At 42.0% G+C, this 19,788-nt stretch overlaps 1 protein-coding gene across 11 annotated transcripts in view; it reads right to left on the bottom strand.

The window, feature by feature from the left end:
• The window catches only part of usp9 (ubiquitin specific peptidase 9), a 33,644-nt gene that overhangs the window by 12,383 nt on the left and 1,473 nt on the right, over positions 1 to 19,788 (bottom strand). For 6 of the 11 annotated variants that reach the window (XM_037489410.2, XM_037489416.2, XM_037489419.2 and 3 more), the window contains exons 2-24: positions 16,348 to 16,610; positions 14,684 to 14,829; positions 14,252 to 14,331; positions 13,291 to 13,403; positions 11,359 to 11,577; positions 10,432 to 10,547; positions 10,071 to 10,322; positions 9,736 to 9,871; positions 9,484 to 9,636; positions 9,203 to 9,307; positions 8,830 to 9,042; positions 8,595 to 8,731; positions 7,562 to 7,600; positions 5,594 to 5,727; positions 5,398 to 5,488; positions 4,232 to 4,345; positions 3,151 to 3,379; positions 1,778 to 1,873; positions 1,421 to 1,632; positions 1,016 to 1,256; positions 723 to 872; positions 310 to 430; positions 69 to 199 (exon numbers count right to left, since the gene is read on the bottom strand). In XM_037489410.2, the coding sequence (XP_037345307.1) occupies positions 69 to 199; positions 310 to 430; positions 723 to 872; positions 1,016 to 1,256; positions 1,421 to 1,632; positions 1,778 to 1,873; positions 3,151 to 3,379; positions 4,232 to 4,345; positions 5,398 to 5,488; positions 5,594 to 5,727; positions 7,562 to 7,600; positions 8,595 to 8,731; positions 8,830 to 9,042; positions 9,203 to 9,307; positions 9,484 to 9,636; positions 9,736 to 9,871; positions 10,071 to 10,322; positions 10,432 to 10,547; positions 11,359 to 11,577; positions 13,291 to 13,403; positions 14,252 to 14,331; positions 14,684 to 14,829; positions 16,348 to 16,443 (3,324 nt within the window). In that variant the 5' untranslated portion in view covers positions 16,444 to 16,610. The remainder of the gene's footprint in view (positions 1 to 68; positions 200 to 309; positions 431 to 722; positions 873 to 1,015; positions 1,257 to 1,420; positions 1,633 to 1,777; positions 1,874 to 3,150; positions 3,380 to 4,231; positions 4,346 to 5,397; positions 5,489 to 5,593; positions 5,728 to 7,561; positions 7,601 to 8,594; positions 8,732 to 8,829; positions 9,043 to 9,202; positions 9,308 to 9,483; positions 9,637 to 9,735; positions 9,872 to 10,070; positions 10,323 to 10,431; positions 10,548 to 11,358; positions 11,578 to 13,290; positions 13,404 to 14,251; positions 14,332 to 14,683; positions 14,830 to 16,347; positions 16,611 to 19,788) is intronic. The other 5 variants (XM_037489412.2, XM_037489415.2, XM_037489418.2 and 2 more) reach the window with 3 other exon arrangements.

Here is a 19,788-nt window from a genome sequence, read left to right as displayed (position 1 = left end):
TACTTCACAGGTCAGTTAAGAAAAGGTAAAAAAAGCAACTTGTGAAGCAGTAGACAACTGCGACCCACCTCAATGAGGTAGAGCACTTGTGAGGGTGAGGGGCCAAAGAAGCGCGAGTCCAACGAGGGACTGAGGCTGTTCTCCCCGAGCTTGGCGTGGTCCAGACACACCGCTCGCAGATTCTCCACGGTAGTATTATCTAAGGGGAAGAGCATACGCAGGACAGAATATAAGTATCGTCCAGGTGCGTCATTATGTTTTCATGCCTTCATTGGCTGCAAAATACGGAGAGCACAGGTTCCTGTATACCTGGGGGCATGAGTTTCATGAGAACACGAGCTCCATCCCGGAGCAGCGGCATGTTGAGGTTGCAGCCCAGGTCAGCCACCTGCCACAGGAAGGAGATGTAGCGCAGATGCAGGGACATGATCTGTGAAACAAGGTGGAGGGGTGTTAACAGTATTGCTGTCCACATACTGATCAACCCCCGGTGTCGTAGACCACAGCGTTATTGACACAGGGGTTGGAACACAAAACATGATTTGCCATCAAGGCAGGAGCTCAACAAGCTGCTGTTGTTGGCAGATTTACTACTGATTCAGCATTTTCTGGGGCTAATCCGGCTAGGCCCTTTGAATGAGGAAGGGCTGGATTTTGAGGAAGAATACTCCTTAAATGTTGCAGACCCCAGCTTTAATCCAGTGTGTGTGCTGTTCACTCACCACACCAGGAAGACAGCTCTCCACCTCGGGGTTAGGGCCATCGCTGTAGTGGTTACCGTGGTTACCAGGGGAACCAGTGGACGAGTCAGATGAGCTGTCCGGGCTTGAAGGCATGTTGGCACTCACCTGGGTCAGCTTGGCCGTGATCAGCTACACACAAAAAATAATATTGTGTGAATTCTGACCTCAAAAGAACCATTAAGCCAGGACAACGTGGGTAGCAATTCGTATTTTAAAAAAGTAAAAAAAATATATTACACATGTTAATATGCTTGAGCTTTTGCAACACTCACCGTTTTGTCCTTTAAATTGAGCTGCCCAATCAGCTTCCGGTCGTCGGCAGGGTCAACAACCTCGCCACCGATGAAAAGCTCTATCTTTGTGTGTGCTGCGTTGGCTTTGATCCGATTGAGGATGCCGCGCCTTACCGAACCAATTGTGTCATTGGTGTGCGACCAGATGTCCAAGTCGTCCACCTGACGCCCCTGGTTGGGAAAGCGGACGATCAATGTGATATGCTTCCCACGGAAGGCTCTGGAAGACAAAAATAAACAAACAGAAAACAGCCATGAAATTTTGTTGAAAGAAAACAGTCATGCCACCTTTTCTTTTTGTTACTGGGAGAAACACTGAAAAGGATAAACACCGGTGTTTCAATAAGAGCCGTGTAAAGAATCACGTTGATCTTATGGCTGTACCTTGACATAGGAAGTATAGTCCTCTCCTCGTGGTAATCGCTGTCACACTCATTGATGTACTCTTTGAGTACAGTGAGAACTCGCACCATGCGGATGGCCTCCTGACGGGCGCAGTTGATGCTGTCTTTGTCTCCATCTAACACACACAGCGTGTCGTAGGACGCCTTCAGACGGTCAAAACATGACTGGATGAAATCTTCATGAATTTCAACCTGAGAGGAAACCGGTACAACATGATACAATTTAGATCACATCAAATGAGTCTATTTGGGAGAAAGCAGATCAGATCGAGGAAAATAAAAAGAAATAATTGATTAAGCAGAAGAAGAAAAATGAAAAAAACTTGAACCAATCTACCTGATTGACTTGTAGTTTTGGTCCAAGGTTGGTGTAGATCTCTTTCAGCAGGTCTATTGCTCGGCTGGCGATGTCATCGCTTCCCTGAATTACCACCTGAGAGAATATAGAAATGAATAAATTCATTCATCGTACTTTACTTTCACGCAGTCATGTCCGTGGCGGTACAAAGCACTTTAGTAAAGTGCTCGTTGTCCACTCGGACTCAAGGAGAGCGAAGGCTCCGGGGAGGGGAATGGATCCCTGACTAGTTCTGACTTTGGTTGCAAAATTCTGTGAATATAAGGGAATTAGCTGGAAATGTTGGGGTAATTATGCAGTTTTTACCTCGTCATATGCAGAAATGCATTAAAAAACATTTCTAATACATTTTAAAAGCATTTTTCACTTAAACCATTTGATTTTGTTGTTCAATGAAAGAATAGTGTATTCCATATGACATGGAAAAGTTGACTTCTAAATGAAGTAAGCTTCTTGAGCCTCTGGTTTTAGTGTTTTTCCACAGAACACTTTATCCTTACCTTTCTCTTTCTGAATCGATCTACGAACACCATTTAATGGAACCTCTTAACAATAGCTACGGAGCTGCCAACGACACTAGTGCTCATCCAGCCGATTATACTACAACATTGTATCCTGTTACAGGATAAAAATACATGCAGCGGCACTCATACCTTGTGTCCACTGTCAACTACTTTTTGTTGATGCCTCAAGGTTACAATGCCAAGTGTGTAGTAGTGAAACACTGCAGGCTCACGTGTGCTCCATTACATCAAAGCTTAAGTATTGTCAAGACAGAGTGTATTGTGTGCCTGAAATAATAAGGTACATTTATTCTTTGGCTTAAAGCAACTTTCAAATGAGGTTCAAACCAAGCAACAATAGATGAAGGCAAAGTCTTTCAAAATAAATGCTTCATCACCCAGCTCCACCTGACATAAGTGCCACAAACCTTATAATGTAAGAAGCAACTTCAGATGTTTTTGGGACAGAGGGAGACTGTCTATTTAGGCGGATATGTATTCTCGGAATAGTTTTTTCTACATATATCTTCTAAGGTAATGAAAGGAATTCTGCTGGAGTTTTGTTAGGGGACAATGGGACCACACACCCACCCACACCCCCACCCCCACCCACAGAGAGAGTTATGCAGTCAGAACTTAATCATACGTCTAATTTGTTTCCCAAAAAGGGCCATCGCTTTTATTCTGTGACACTAAAGTGACTAAATTAAGATCTTTCAGTTTCTGATGGTTTTCTAATAGTTTCTAAAAACCGAATTAAAAAGTATACAACAAAAAGAAAATAAACCTTCGGCTTCCCTCTGAGTAAACACAGGTTGTGTGTCCCCATTGCAATGTTTCTCTCCTCACCCTCCAAAGGTAGTCCAAGCCTATTAGTTCCAGGTCATCCATCATGTAGGCCCTGCGCTTTGCCACTAGCTTGCCCTCCCTGCAGTTGACAGCCTTGAAGAACCTTTCGAAACATTTCATGCCATTCTCCGTCAGCAGGGACGGGTCCAACTGTAGAACGTTGTTCTCAAAGAAGTCTTTATTGATGTCCGGGTCCAGGTCTGGTTCATCACCCATCAGCTTGGAGTACCTATTAGGTGGCAGGTGAAAAGGAAATATAGCATTCAAAACCAGAGGTGTGGACTCGAGTCATGTGACTTGGACTCGAGTCGGACTCGAGTCATGAATTTGATGACTTCAGACTCTACTCGACAAAACGTACAAAGACTTGCAACTCGACTTGGACTTTAACATCGATGACTCGTGACTTCACTTGGACTCGAGCCTTTTGACTCGAGAAGACTTGCTACTTCCCATGAAAACTGGGGGGAAACATTTTCACGCGGCCGCGCCGCTCTGTTTATCTGCATGTGTCAAAAAAATGTGCGCCACCTGTATGCAGAGAGCGCGCGCTGCCTGCACGACATCCAATCACTGCAGTCCATTTTACCGTATCAACGAGACAGCTCATTCATGCTTACAAAAATCGGGATTTTTGAACCCGGATTCAGACTCAGATGGAAATCCTCGCCAACAGTATGTCAACGTCCGTTTTAAAGTACTATAACACAGTCACAGTCGATCCACCATTACCCTTCCCTTCGTAGTTTAGGTCTGTGAGGCAGCGCACCATCACCCAGGGTTCCCCGTCCCCACTATAATAAGAGGACTTGAAATGACTCGAAACTAAAATGGTAAGACTTTGGACTCGACTGGAGACTTGTTGGCTTTGACTTTTGACTCGACTTGGGACTTGTTGGCTTTGACTTTTGACTCGACTTGGGACTTGCCTCATCTTTGACTCGACTAGACTCAGGACTCGAGGGCAACGACTTGAGACTTACTTGTGACTTGCATATAAATGACTTTGTCCCACCTCTGTTCAAAACACACATGTTGCTGCTTTTCAAAAATGTAAGGAATTCATTCAATCAAACCGTACCATTTGAAGCAGGCCTCCCTGTCGCAGAGAAACACTGCGTTCTCAGCCAGACACTTCCAGATCTGCTTTGCCTGAGGGGCACAGAGCCACAGCTGACCATCTTTCAGCAGGAACCTGAAAAATAACAAAATGGGGAAATCAATATCAGGGACTGGTGGCTGGAAGGTTAAAGAAATATGCCCGTGGGGGTCATTTAGTTCCTCCCTGACTTGAATCATAGTAGTTGGTGGGGTGAAGTCACTGGGTACCACTTGCTGCTCCTTAATTACCCACATTTGTCCTTGAACAAGCTACTTCAATGGAGTGGCTCAGTAGCTGAAAGACACGACTGCAGATGTAATGTGTAGCTTTATTGACTAAGTTTAAGGATCTAGAAACAATGCAGCTGATCCAACACATGAGGTATTTGATCCTGATCAAAGTTCAGCCATGTCATAATGCAGAATATGATTGATAACTAAGCAGTTAATTTTGGCAGCTATTTTTGATTTAGTCTTAGTTTTATTAGACGAAAATGCATGTTAGGATTAAAATGACTAAAACTTAGTTGTAGTTTAGTTTTAGTTGACAAAAACTAATTACATTTTTGTCTCGTTTTAGTCACATCTAATAGCCATATTAACTCCTTACCTTCTCAGGCCCAGGAACCCCTGCGTTGTGTCTACAACTGCATAATAGTCTACCTTACAGTACTTAAGTTGTCCATTAGATTTCCCTCCTAGGATAGCTCTATACCAGGGTGGGCAAACTTTTTGACTCGCAGGCCACAATGGGTTCTAAAATTTGACAGAGGGGCCCAGCCAGGAACAAATGGATGAAGTGTTTGTTTGAGCTAAGATAAATTACTTGTGAAAATCATTACATGAAAGGATTTGGCTTTTAACAAGTAGCAAAGCATTTATTTGCAAGGGAATTTAACACATTTGCAAGGGTGTAAAGCTCCGCCGACTTCATGAGAACCAACTTTGCCCATGTCTGTTGGGTATTGCGACTTCGTCACCACCAACTTTTGTCTTGTCAACAAAAGTTAGCATAGATTTAGTCATAGTTTTTATTTTTTAAGATCTGTTTTAGTTTAGTTTTGGAAAAAGTCGTTAGTGTTTATTTCGTTGATGAAAAATATTCATTAACGAAGGCAGTTTTTGCTAAAACGTGATATGACGTACCTCAGGAAGTTGAGTCGCTCCTGTACTTCCTGCACATGGCTGTAGCGGCTTCCTGGTCTGACCGTCTGAGGGTCAAACTCAGCCTGCTCTTCTGTAAAAGCACACACACACACCACCAGTTAAACTGCAGACTGTGCACACACACACACACACACACACACACACAACCGCTGCACCGCCCGGAGCAACTACGTACCTTTGGAGAACTGCCTCATGGTCTCCATGTAGGCAGAAAGGTTCTCAGCCACCAGGGTGACAAGAGCGTGGTTATGCTGTAGCTGGTTGATCAGGTCATGGCGGTAAAACACATGAGGACTTCTCTGAGTTTGACTAAGGAGAGAACAGCAGGAGGGGTGGGGGGACGAAAAACAGAAATATGCTGAGGAAGCAAGGAAGACTAAAAAACAAAAAAGGTGAGAATGAAGCTGACATACATAATTAAACACAATAATAAAAAAAAATGATAGCATGACTGATTTCTCATTTGTTTATCAGGGACTTTAAGAAAGCAGCATTTGGTGTATTTGTGCATGTGTGTGTGTGTCATAGAATAACCAGCAGAAAAAGTCATATCACAAAGGTCATTTCCTGCCTTGTTTGCCACATAAAAATGGTTTTGGGCTGGAAAAACTAAACTCAAAAACAGAAGCTTCAAAATGAGGACGTTTTATTAGCCACTTGGTAATCTAATATTAGATTACCAAGTGGCTAATAAAACGTCATCATTTTCAAGCTTATCTGGCATTTAAATTTATATATATATATAAAATGTAAAAGCACTTCAATTAATATTTAAATGCGCTTTATTAAAATTCTGCTGTAACATTGAGACTCCAATTTTCTTAGCAGGAACTGAAATATTGCAGAACAGAGCTAGCAGAACTACTTTCTAAACCACATTTTAATGCTACATGTATAAAGTTATATATCATTAGTATGAGTTTGAGTGGGTTCAAGGCATGAAATACCCCTGATATTTTGCTTTGAGTGATTTGTGCTGAAAGGAGCTGGCATCAAGAAGTATGGGGCTCCATCTCAAAGGACCTTTTATTTAGTTGTGCAACTGTCTATATTAGATAACTATTCAGTGCATGCACTATGTATCATGTTTAAACTGGATAATTGCACAGAAGCTCAAATAAAAAGGAGAATTTATGTGCATCAGACAGACGTCTCCTAAAGATGTTTGCGTTTTAGAAATGATGGTGCCGCGCCTCATACAACTGCTTATACTTGTATTTGATCAAACTAGTTGCATTCAAAATAAACAATCGATACAATCTCAAGCTATTTAACAATATCAGGAAGGGCTTGATATATTTTATAATATATGATCATGGTATCAACCATACCAGTGGGATAATTCTAGCAATTAGAAATGACCGGAAACACAGCTGGTGGGACTTCTTAGAGGGGTTACATTTTTTTATATCTCATCAGAACATTCTGATCTGAGTGACACTAAGAAGCTCTGCAATAATTTATATGCAGCATTGGCCTGCAGACACAGAAAGTTTATCAATAACAATACGTAGGTGTCGTGTAATTTAGAAGTAAAATTCATCTTTGGAAGGTGGATTTTTCCATCATCAAGTTTGACCTATTAATACAGGTCAAATTATTATTTAATATGTATTAATGTTGCTGTATTTATTGGGTGTAATAATGAAATGATGACGGGCTGACTGATTCGAGTTATTGAATGAGTGGTCCATTACATGCATCACAAATATAGTTTGAATGTTATTCTTTACGTAGAGGCTTCTATAACCACTGCTGATCTCAACATGTATAAACTTGTGACCACAGCCTTTTGGGTCCTATTGATCAATGTTTCAGGTTTGTCTATGGGCCTCATTTGCAACCGCAAGGTCAAGTGCACCAGAGAATGTGATGGATGAGCATCGGGGCTGCCCTGCAAGTCATTGCTTAGCTATCAGAATACCAGTATCTTGTCTGTTGTTCGACTGAACTACATCTGTGCAGGACTTTGAACAGGAGATAAGATGAGGTATCAGTCATTTGAGATGAAACCCAAGAAAGAATAGCTTAAGCAAATTCATGACAGAGATTTACGTTATATATTGTAAATATGTTCAAAGAGAAAGTCAGACTTGACGTGAAACAGAAATAGGTAGAACCCTGGAATTAGCACTCAACTTACCCCACTAAGTTCGTTTGTATGTTAATTGGCATTTTCTTTCTGAAAAACAACAGGCATGTATACTACATGTTTTCTACATTGACTAGAAAAAAGCACTGCTTCAAGTCAAAATGAATTGCGATTAATGCTAAACAATATGACTTCATAATCTTACAGTTTTCACAAATGTAGCATGTTAATGTGAAGTTAATGCTTGCAAAATATTCTTCAGTGACGGAACTTGTGGAAAAATTGTGCCCCTCTGACCAAGAGTCCAAATGTCCACAATGAAAAAGGGCTACGATTAAAAATATTACACAATTACAAACTAACTTTTAATATTTACAAGCTAGCTACGGGACTAGACAGATAACGAGCTAGTCTGCTAAGACAGAAGTGGCATGGATGGATGTGATTGATGAGGCACGGGCTTGGAGTAAGTTGGAGCTGAGTCTGTAGACATTCAGCCCGATCTTTTTATCTGGAGTTAGCATTATCTTTGCTACAGTATCACAAACGAAGTGACGTAGTTTACTAAAGAGAAATATACATCATCCCTTACCCACGACCAATCTATTCCAACAAAATATAAATAAAGAAAATCTGCCAAATATCTGTTATGCTTGATTTAGGGCAGCACACACAGGGAGATGTTTTAAAAACATACAAACACTTCAAACTAGCAAGTTAGGTGCAAAAAGGTTTGCATCCAACCACTGGTCAGAACTAATGTGTGCACTGGGATGGGTTGCAGAGGGCAACTTAAGATGTTATAGTGAAATGATGTGATATTAAACTGCAGGTCCATTTACTCTATTGAACACTAAGCAAAATAGCTGATATCTCAGGTCTTGTGGGTGTGATTAAAATACCAGCGGGTCAAAATTGAGTGAATGTTAAAATCAGAGTCTTGTTGCTTTCCTATCGGGTGTTCATCCATTGTGTTCGACATACATATTGATTATTGAGGATAAAGCCTATCTAAGACTAAGTGAAATAAGCACTTAAAATCTGCCAACATTAAGCTCAGTCCTGTAGAATAAAGACGACTTACCTAAGGTTTTGAGGGGCTTCTCCAAAGAGGCTACAGATTTCCCTGATTTGCTTCAGGGCAGGGATCACCCATTTGTCATTGGTTCGTAGCTCCTCTATGAATCGATCTATCCACTGAATCTTCTGCGTGTCTCTGTCCTGTGAGTGGAAATTAACCATCGTCAGTATTTTGGTCTCCATTAAGTCCTTCATATGCTATTTGGTATGCTGTGTAACTTCAAACAAAATTCACCAACATGCACCTGTGAGCAACTGTAGTCTAATATTTTGATGTGAGCACTAAGCGCCTGGTCCATTATGTCTACAGGTACGTCATCGCTGTGCGCCAGGTTCCACAGCAGGTTGAGGACCTTGTGGGCCATCACCCCATCCTTGTCGTCCTCAGCCAAGCGGCGGATAAGTTCCAGCAGTTTCTCGCGTTGCTTTTTGCTGGCATTGGTCCAGCTTGCCTGCACAAGAGGAACAAACCGAGTCGGGAAGGTTAGGACCACGCAGGCAGCAGAGTGTCGTTGTGATGCAGTGGTTAGACAGTACCGGAAAAAAAGACGCAGCGCATCGTGTACAAACGTTGCAGCATGTGGCTGAGGTATTTATAAAACGTTTACTCACCTTGAAACAGTCAAAGAGGTGATCGAGCTGCTCAGGGGAGAAGTCCCATGCCAGCTTGGCCAGGAGGTCGTGGACGTTCTTTACAATGGCCTCATGCTTACCAGCCTGCGGATACAACACCCGAGCGCTCGGTTAACAGTGTGCCCCAAGTAATTCTGTACCTGTTTACTGGGCATCTACCCAACGTTTTTTAGACTGGGCTGAGATGCGCACCTGTACAGAGCCATACGGGTGCGGTGCAGACATATTGACATAGGACAGTGAACTTTTTGTCAGTGTACCTGTGCAGCCCAGATGTTGTCCAGATCCTGCATCGTAAGCGCCTTTTCTTTGATAACGAAGCGAAGGATCTTCTCCAATTTCTCCACGTACTGCGGCTGGTGCAAACTGTCCCGCAGCACAATAGACAGGATGTGGTTCTGCTGGATCCACTCCTGATGCAGGGCAAGGACACACAAGAAGAGACGAGACGTGCATGTTAGGCAGAGAAATCCTTTTCGACGCACCACGCTTAAGGCCAGAGCTGAGCGTACCGCCATGCGCTCCGCAGTCAGCCACTCCTCCTCCTCGGGGTTATGCCGATGAGTGTAGTAGGACACGCTGGAGATCACCTTGTTCACTTCATTTAGTGCATTCATTTTGCCGTTAAAAGAAGAAATTTGCAATAACCTGCAGATGAAAATAGAAGATTCATTAAGTTACTAATGTTATTAATGTAATCATAATAAATATGTTTGAGGATTGCACAAACATGTTAAAAGCACTTGCTCTGATATTAAGAACCGATATGACAAGTGAAACTATATATATATATATATATACACAAAATCTAAATCAGTCGATGACAAAACAGTCTTTTGGTACTCACCTAAGAATCATTTTTAATCTAAAAATCTCTAAATTCTTCACAGTCTCCTCTTGCCCTGGTACCCGAGAAGCCAGATTCTTCAGAGACTTGATTATCATGGACAGTGCGTCATTTTTGGCTTCATTCTTGGCCTCTTTCTTCAGCTCCTCGTCCGTGAGGTTCTCTAGAAACTGGGGAACCATCTCGATGACTGGAAGGAAGTACTTCTTTACCGTGTGCAATGTGAGGAACTCGTAACACTGGCCGAAAGGCCTGCAAAACATCAGGAAACACAAAACCAGGATCAGCACCACGCCGACAAAGCAGATAAAGTCCAGGGAAGAAAATTGATCAAATAGTTTTTATGGAACAAAGGGCTCACTTGATAAGTGCAGAGATGATCTGGACGTTCAGTGCTTGGCCGCTCATGAAGCGATCGTGCAACATTTGAAACCCGTTTAACGTGCCAAATTTGTTTATTAAGTCCACCAACCAGCCCTGTAGAAAAACAAAAAAAGTCACATGGAGCAATTATTTTTTTATCAAATTATGAAACACATTCAGATAAATCTCACTTCTATGGTTTCTTTGCAGTTGTAGATATTGTTTGCAATTCTGGTATAGCAATGTTAAATAATATATTTACATTTGTGGGCATTTTTCTTCTGATTTGGGAAAGGGATTCGAGTATCAAAAAAGTCAAGTATTAGAAAAGAGATAAATAGTATTAGAGAGGGACTAGAAGAGAGTACAAAAAGATTCACCTGGCACAAAATGTAACCGTTACTTTGTAGCCAATAAATACTACGAGGCTAAAATGTGACTTAGTAGACTCAGCAGTACCCTAAGTAGTGCCGGGACCCCTGCCAGCAGAAGCAGACAGCGCTTGCAGTACTGTTCATACTGACCCCCGTGCCCACAATGAATCCATCCCTTAAAATTTTTTTTTTGTTCTCTGCCGTATCCACCTTCTTTGTAAAACAATCTGCTTTCTGACACAAGCACACCAGTACCATATCTTTCTCCTCCGAACTACTCCAGACATTTTTTTTAGGAGGACCCTTAGGGTGAGACTGAAACTATGGATTCTGTCTGGCAGAAAGAAAGGCTGACTGTCCTCTGGTGAAACACAGGCTCTCTCTCTTTTCCTTAACCACATGATAAATGCAACATTTTCTACAAGACACAAAATAGGTAAACCTTGAAAGAACAAGGACCTGGGAACTCTACGACGAGACTCCTTAAGCTGATTACCATATCAAAGATGGACAATTTCCATGTTTGGGCCACCGCCGGCGAGGTGACTCACCTTAGGCGAGCGAGGGTCTGGTGGCCGGGCGAAGAGCTCGTCGTCGGCCAGCTGTGCTCCAGCGGGGACAGTCTCAGAGGGCCGTGTGCCATTGTAGATATGGAACTTGCAGTGAGGGTTTGTGGCCATGGCCAGTAGCTCGAGTAAAGGGAACCAGTCCTGAGAGAGCTTGGCCACACACAGCTCCACCAACCGGTGTGTGTTATTGATGATACATCTCTGTGAGACAAGGGTTGCGCGTCAGAAGGGGGAAAAAAAATAAAAATTAACAATGAGACCATAAGTGACAGAAAACAAGCTAAAAGTAAGAGGAAGAGGATTAAAAGTTCAAGTGGGAAATGTCCAGTCTGAGATATGCTCCAATTCTGGTTTGGGAACAAGAACCATACGTTCTGATCTTAAGATCGGATGTTTCACACAAACAGGATTTGCATGGGCGGGCTTATAACTACACCAACTTCATAAATTCAGTTTCACATCATCTTAATTTCACAGAATCTATAGGCCCATCCCACAGAGCAGTGCACACCTACGTAACTCTGCAAAATTACCCCAACTACACCTTTTGGCAACATTACAAGTTAGCAAGATGACTGATGGTGAAAGATCCCGTAAATGGAGCCCGAAGGGGGGCGGATGGACACTGACATGCACTCTTTTTCTGTACTGTCTGCGCATTGGGACAGAACTCAGCCATGCATAATACAGAGAGAAGTGGAGAATTGTAAACGAGAGACAACGTAGAGACCAAAATCACATGCCATTGTGTAAATAAGATAATAATATTTAGTCTGGTTAATACAATAAAAAGTAATAGACCTGTGATTTAGAAAAGGTAACATTAAATTACTTCGGTTCCATTTTGGGGCTGCATAGAAAATTAAACCTTAAAAACTTGGGGAACGAGGGAGGAATTTGGGGGTGTGGGCACCCACCCAATATGATGGTAGGGAAAATTTGGAAATTAAACAGTAAGCTTCAACGCTTCAAATTAGGTGCCATGAATTCGCACTATACTTGGAAATATGAGGAACGTTATATTATTCATGGTTTCTGCCCAGTTACCTTGCAGCCAGGACAGTCTCGATAGAGAAGCTGTCACAGACTTAAGCCCTTCAAAAGACTACTTGTCAAGCCAGATGTTTAACACAAACTTTTGAGCAATTACGGGCTTCCTCGCATCGTCAACAGCTTTGAAACGTCAGGATTACACATGCAAAAAATAAACAATCCTTTCATTATTAAAATGACAATGCAATGCCCCTTCAGCATGGATCCTGTCAGATTCACGGATCTGGAGGAGCCAGACACCAGTAATCAATATGGGGCCGACGCTTTAAAGCCGCCAGAGATCAGCAAAATAGTTCAAGTGATTGACAGTGAAGGAAAAAAAAGAACCTTTTGCTACTCAACGTCTTTGTCAGTTTTCCTGGTTTATAATGAAAGATTCCAGTGATCCATTTTGTTAACAAAACATAACAGTAGGCGTCAGCTACTTCTATCACACAGATCATTGATCAATCACTGCTGCTGTTGCCTTTTCCCCCAGCTGGTAAACAAACAGATAACTCCGTTTACAGGCCAAGCATTGATAGCATCCCATGAGATAAGGGCAAGTATGTCAAAGAATAAATAAAAGCTACGGTGAAAGGACCATTCTGAGTCTTTGCACCTGGCAATAACATGTCCACCAAACACCTTGGATGCCTCCCACATCAACCAGTAGCTGTTCTGTGGAAACTGAAAGTGGCATCAAGTTCCAAAGATAGTTATCCTTTACCTGTTCAATTTATGCTTTACAAGCAGCCATATTTGCTTTCATTAAAAACTGAAGATCTCAATAATGAGTGTTTGTTGATTTGATTTGAAAGCAAGATAATGTTTTATATATTAAGTCAAGTATCAAAATAGAAGGTAAACGTGAAAACTCACATGAATCTCAAACTTCCAGCCGCTGACCGCCTCGTCCGTCAAGATCTTTGTGAAGGAGATGGTCAGTCCATCTCGGAAGAATCTCTGACAGGCCTCACACTTCACATCCAGTCCTGCAACAGAAGAGCATCTCTCTTGAAATACTATACCGTTCATATAAAGTGTGCGACGCAGTAAAATTAAAAGGAAGAGCATGACGAGGTAAAAGCAGGCAGCCTTCCTATTGGGGTTACAAAATTGGGGCAACTTGTTTCTGGTTACAAAATATACATCTAGAACAGCAACAATCAATCAATTTTTTGTCAACCATTCAATTAATTGCCTAAAATTTCAAGCCAAGAGCTGGCGGCGCCCAGACGGAGCAAACAGCGTTTACCCCACATGGAACCGAAGTGACGCAAGGCACAATGAGGAACAAGAGGGAGAGCAACTTCATTGTCTCATCAGCTTGAAAGTAATAGAAAAGCTATTTAGTTGTTTGGATTTGTAAATAGGCCAACCACCGAGGAGTGTATGAATTTTAGACCAGCGTTAAGTCTAAAATCTTTGGGGTTTGGACAAATGAATCAACAACGACGGGAATGATCAGAAACCATATTTATAACCTATAAACTAAGCAGCAAGGGTAAAACATTCATAATTGAAATTACATCTGTATGATGCGTTACACCATTTGAATCAAACTACTATGCTAAAAAGACCTGTTGAGTTCTGGGAAGGTGGGGCGTTACTCACCATTTTCTGAGATTTTATAAATCAACTAAAATTAAATGATTGAAAATGTGTAATAGATTAACCAGTAATCCTAGTAGTGTCCATTGTCTCTGGCTACATTTAAATTGTGATGAGTCATAACCTGCACTGCATGTATAGCCTTTGAAAAGCAATGACTGGGGGATGTAAATGCCACAAATCATCTCAATAGACAGAAAGAAAAAAAAAAACAAATATACATTCCTACCTTTTTTACTGAGATCAATAGCAGCTTCCAAGAGTACTTCTAACTCCCCTTTAGGCAAAACTGGAACGACCCAACGAGGCCTGGGAGTGGAATAAATGAATCAACAAATGCATACCAAGTCACTGGAAAAGACATGAACGAAGGCGGGTTTATGGCACACTAAAATGAGCTGGATATGAAAAATGTGGTTGATTTGATTGATATCGTTAGGTGTTTCAATTCACAGCTGTCATCTGTAGGTACTGTGAGTATCTACGGCTAGTGATCGATACTGTCTGTGATAATTAAATACAGACTGTTACTTTAGGACATCCCAAGATTTCCCAAGAAAATCTGCAGGGTGAATTCACTTCAAGTTCCTAGATGTATTTTTTCACTCCACAATATTTCCTTGAGGTGATCATGTGCTGAATTTGGGGTGCGAGTAAATACCTGTTGATCATATCATCCAGCTTGGCTAGGTCAGTGTGAGGGAAGGCGGGCTCCTCCTCTTCCGGCTGAGGGAGGCCGTCCCCCTGGCCCTGCTCATCCGGTGGGCTCACCGGAGAGTTCTCATTAGATGAGTTAGGAGACGATGCCTAGACATTTTTTTGAATAGATCACAAAACCCGATCACAATTGTGCTAGATAGATCCCGGACAGCCAAGCAAAATCAAAAATACTAAACCTAAAAAAAATAGTAGCTCATTAGTTAAGATAAAAATCCTTTGACACACACATTAAGTGAATCAGCATGCTGCTGAACAGATCATCTGCATGTTCATCTGGTCAGTCGCCAACAAAGCTGTACAATTTGAAGTGTTTTAATGGGGCAATTTTTTATCACTGATCCAATGAAAAGAAAGATTCAGAAAGGAGTCAGGCTTCATGTAGTCCATAACAATACATCAAATAATCACTTTTTTTAAAGAAGCAGAATAACCACCTGCACAGTGAAAACCTGTCCACCTCACCACATAGCTTGAAGAAATATTGTGACTTGTTGTGACTACACACCGTGTTCTAAATCTATGGCAGAAATAACAACTGCAAAGCTGCGGCAAATGCAGCTGTGCTTGGTACAAAGATCTTCCAACTCATGACGAGTGGAGCTTTAACTGCTGGCTGACGCGCGCACAGACACACGCAGTGCTCACGCACACTGCACACGCACGGCCCACTTCTTGCATGGGGTAGGGTTTCTATTGTCCGGTTCATTCAAGTATACATGCATGTAGGCATAAAGAAACAGGTGTCTCTCCTGAAAGGCCTTTAAACAAAGCCATTTAAGTCATTATGCTCGTAGTATTTGGCACACAGAGTAGCGCTCTTTTCACTCACTCTTATTTACCATGAAGAAAGAAAAAAAAAAACTGTAGACGTAGTAAAAGTAAAAATGTGTTAGTATCTGCGTTAGGGTACTGTCAAACACATTTTTGGAAGGAAGGGGCATTTGAGAAACAAAGGTGGCAATGTCCATCCACAGATGTGCTCGTAAGCGTTGGCGTAAACGTTTCAGTCTTTATCTCTTCTCCTTTCCAACCCGTGTGTGCCAACATTGGCGGCGTTGTGAGCAGCGTGTTTGATGGAGTAAGAGAGGGACATAAGCATTGTAGAGGGAAACACGCAGAACTGAGAAATATGAAATGTGGGGGTGTGTGGTGAAGGCTCCTTCTGCTTGGCTGACCTACATAGGCAGCTTGCCTCTCACGTCTCACAACGGCTCATCTCTAACCAACAGAGGCCTGCCTGCCCCCCCGCCCGCCCCACCACCACCACCCCACTCAGGAGGCTCTGTTCATTGATACCTCGCATCCACTCTCTCCTCTTTTCCGCTCCCTCCTCCCCTCCCTTTTTGTCCCTTAGGCATCTGCGTGTGTGCATGTGCGTGTAGACTTTCTTGGCCCCAGTCCCTTGTTAAATGGTAGGGAGAAACACTGAAAACACATTATGGCCCTTCTCTTTTCACAGGTTAATCTAAAAATAAGTGTAGACCATCAGAAAGGAAGTGATACATACAGTCATTCAAAACAGAGATAAGACAACAGGGTTGGATGAAAATGGTAGCGTAAAGGATAAAAAAGGCTAGGCTGTAGTTTAGGAGAGATGATGCTGACCTGGTTCTGTGGCAATGGGGGTTGGCTCTGAGCATCAGGTGCCTGGCCCTGACTGTCATTGCCTCCCACCGGAGAGCCACGCGTGGTGGCCGTCATGCTCGCCACGGGGCAGATCTTGGCAATCTTGGCCTCTTAGGTAGCGCTGGCCAGGAGGGAAATCACAGCCACCTCAGCAATAGAGCAGAGGGAAGAGAGCCCGGACGCACGAGAGAGGGACACAAGCACCTGGAGATCTGGACGTGCCGCTGAGACCATTGCATAACCTGGAAAGGTAAAGAGGGGCAAAGGTCAGAACAATCAGCGAGCTGGTGAAGTTGTAATGCACACATGGTGGTTATCAACAATCTATACTAGTTGTGAACGGTGCTGAGCCTTGAACTTTTTCTCTTTCACAACAGTTACATCTTAATTGTGTTTTTACAGTACACAGCTGCCTCACATTTACAGTTGTAGATTGCTAACAAACAGCTTTTACATCACTTTAGAAAACGTTGCAATGAGTCGCTAAAAGGTCATTTAGCGCTAAAAGAATAGCATCAATAAAAATAAAAAAGAGCATAATTTGTTCATTTATTCATGCATCTTTCACACCGCCTATCCTCAGAGGGTCACTGAGGGGTTGGACTGAATCCCAGGAAACATTGGGAGGGAGACTGTCTACATCTTGGACTGGTCACAAGACAATCGCAGCGCTGACATAGAGACAAACATCCTCAAATTCCAACACGGGCAATTTAGAGTGACCAATTAACCTAACCCCCCAGAGCAGGTCTTTGGACTGTGGGAGGAAGCCAGAGTACCTGGGGAGAACCCACGCAGACACGAGGAGAACATGCAAACTCCACACAGAAAGGCCAATGGGTGGTTTTAAACCCAGGACCTTCTTGGTTCTTCCTGCTGTGAGGCGACAGTGCTAAACACCACACCCTGTACCGCAAGAACAGCATAATGAATAATAATGTTAAATGGTGCTAAAAAGTAACCTTACAGAGGCTTTGTTTAAATTTGAACTCTGTTGCATCTTGCTAACACAGGGCTGTGAATAAGTAGCAGCAGGTTGCAGTCTGCCTGAATCCATCTCAAGTCCCGCCACAGCCGACAGCATCATATGTAACGTGTACAAGGTCAACTTGAACATACAGCCTCAGGTCTGTATCGGTGCGTTTGAGCCACAATGATGAATTTGAACTAGTTTCTGACTGGCATATTGAAAAACTACCAACGTAGTTTTTAATGCGTATTATCTGTCATTAATATCATCATCATCAGGATAATGTTCTGTTTATTGAAACCTGTTTGTCGGCCATTGTTTTGCTCCTATTGTAGTACAATTGGGAAGACCAAATTAAGTAAAGAGTTGTGAGAACATGGTGACATTGTCAAATGCTACAGAAAAGACGGGTCAAAAACCCTGTAGTCAAAGTCACATCGTTTCAAACTACCCACCGTTATCTAACACACTTCATTTGAATGTAAAACCTGTAGCGTCTATACAAAATTATCACCGGTAGTTCAGCCAGGAAGTTGGTAAGTAAACATGTATGAGCACTACAGTTTTAGGTCTGTTCTAAAATATCTTTGTATAATCTGGAGGCTTCTTTAAAACCTGTGTGACCAGGACACGCATGAGCCAAATAGTTGAGGAGCATTCCACATGAAAACTTCCACGGTTCACTTCCAGCCAGAGGATATGTGTGGCATGTCATACCATGCCCCGTATAACTTATTTTTGCAGATGGTACGGCATTCCAAACCTAAAGCAATTAACTTTAGTGAGTGCAATTCATTATTAGAAAAGGGAATGACTAACAAAACAAGGAAAAGAAGACCTGGCGTGGGTGACACAGGAACCCCCCAATTGCCCGTAGGAGAAACAACATTAAGAAGAATATTTGCAATGACAATTAACTAGCAAGAAACAAATCCTGTTTTGTTTTTTTTTAAATAACTTACTGATACATCATGTTAAAGTGATTTCATTTGCATCTATTCTTTTACTAAAGAGTGGCACCCACATGTATTTAAAGATGTTTTGGTCAAGATAAATGTACAATGATGGAAGCATGAATGAACTGCCATAACATTTGAGAGCTATATATCCGCACCCACAAAGCTAAAGTCTACATCGAGAGAGAGAGACACACAAATAAGGAAAACGCAACACCAAACCTTCGTCTTCAGGTCATTAACTTTAGGACTTTGGATATAAGCTGGTCCAGACTCAATCTTTCATCAAATTTTTAATGCATTTTGCAATTGAAGGTGCTAAATGAGGTTTACAGACTGGCAATTATGCCCTTTCCCACTGCAATTCCTATGATCAAAATCAATACGGAGCAGGCCATCTAATTAAGGGTGCATGATTTTTTTAAAACAAAATGGAACATTTTTTGGAGATCCTCTATGCTGTTCAAAGAGCTGAAAGCTTTAGTGATAGTCAATCCCACTATGTCCAACCCTTTGTAATCTCCAAAGGATAGGAGTCCTTAAGCCATTATCTCGATTTCAATTACTTTCTAAAAGCCCACGTCTCCTGAATCTTCTGCTCAGAAACATAAATAGGCTGCCAGATCAACAAATGACTACACATAATAAAGTTCTAGTGGAATGATGTACATGAATTGAGGTAGAGATCAAATTAACATTAACGTAAACATGATTAAGAACCATAACACCTAGGCAAACATGGGCCGTACAAGTAACATGGTATACAAAAGAGGGTGAATTTTGTATACAATAAATATATTCAGAGAGAAGCAATGTCATTTTTATGAAATACAAATTAGTTGACTAATTTTCCTAGTGTGTGGGTGGTGAAACTACATAATTTCCTATTTAACCAGTGGCCAGTGATATGAGCTTGAGCAATTTTAGACTGGAGTTGTGGTTATAGACGGTTTAGTACATTAAACTCAATATGATTGTGTTTGGCTAGTGGACAAAGAAATCCCATCATATGTATCGAATGGTACAATCAGTGAAAGCACTAGCTAACTGTCTACGAATGGAGAATAGGGTGGTTACTTCCATGACGCACAAAAAACAGTGTTTTATGAACAGTTTAAAAAAGTGACACACAAACACGTTAACAAAAGCTACCATTAAATTGCTTGTGCTTAGCTGTGTAAAAGAAAACTGCGGCCTTTATGACAGGGCATGCTGTGAAAGATCTATGTTGGGAGTTATTTAGAAAAATACACATTTTATCGACGGAGATATGTCATATAACATCATGTTTGTTACCTCGGTAATAATGCCAACAGTAAATAGCCCAGGTGCATATATAGTACACGGTATTACTACGTAACCATCAATACACACAAGCATAGTCAACAACCGTTAACAGCTGATGGTTTAGTTAGTTAACGGCTGCTGCTAGCTAGCTAGCTGCGGTAACCAACGTTCGGTTAGCCTGCAAGGCGATCCGCCCAGACAGTGGAG

Source organism: Pungitius pungitius, chromosome 10, assembly GCF_949316345.1.
Source record: "Pungitius pungitius chromosome 10, fPunPun2.1, whole genome shotgun sequence".
NCBI classification, from domain to species: Eukaryota; Metazoa; Chordata; class Actinopteri; order Perciformes; family Gasterosteidae; genus Pungitius; species Pungitius pungitius.
This window is presented reverse-complemented; position numbering and strand designations above follow the sequence as displayed.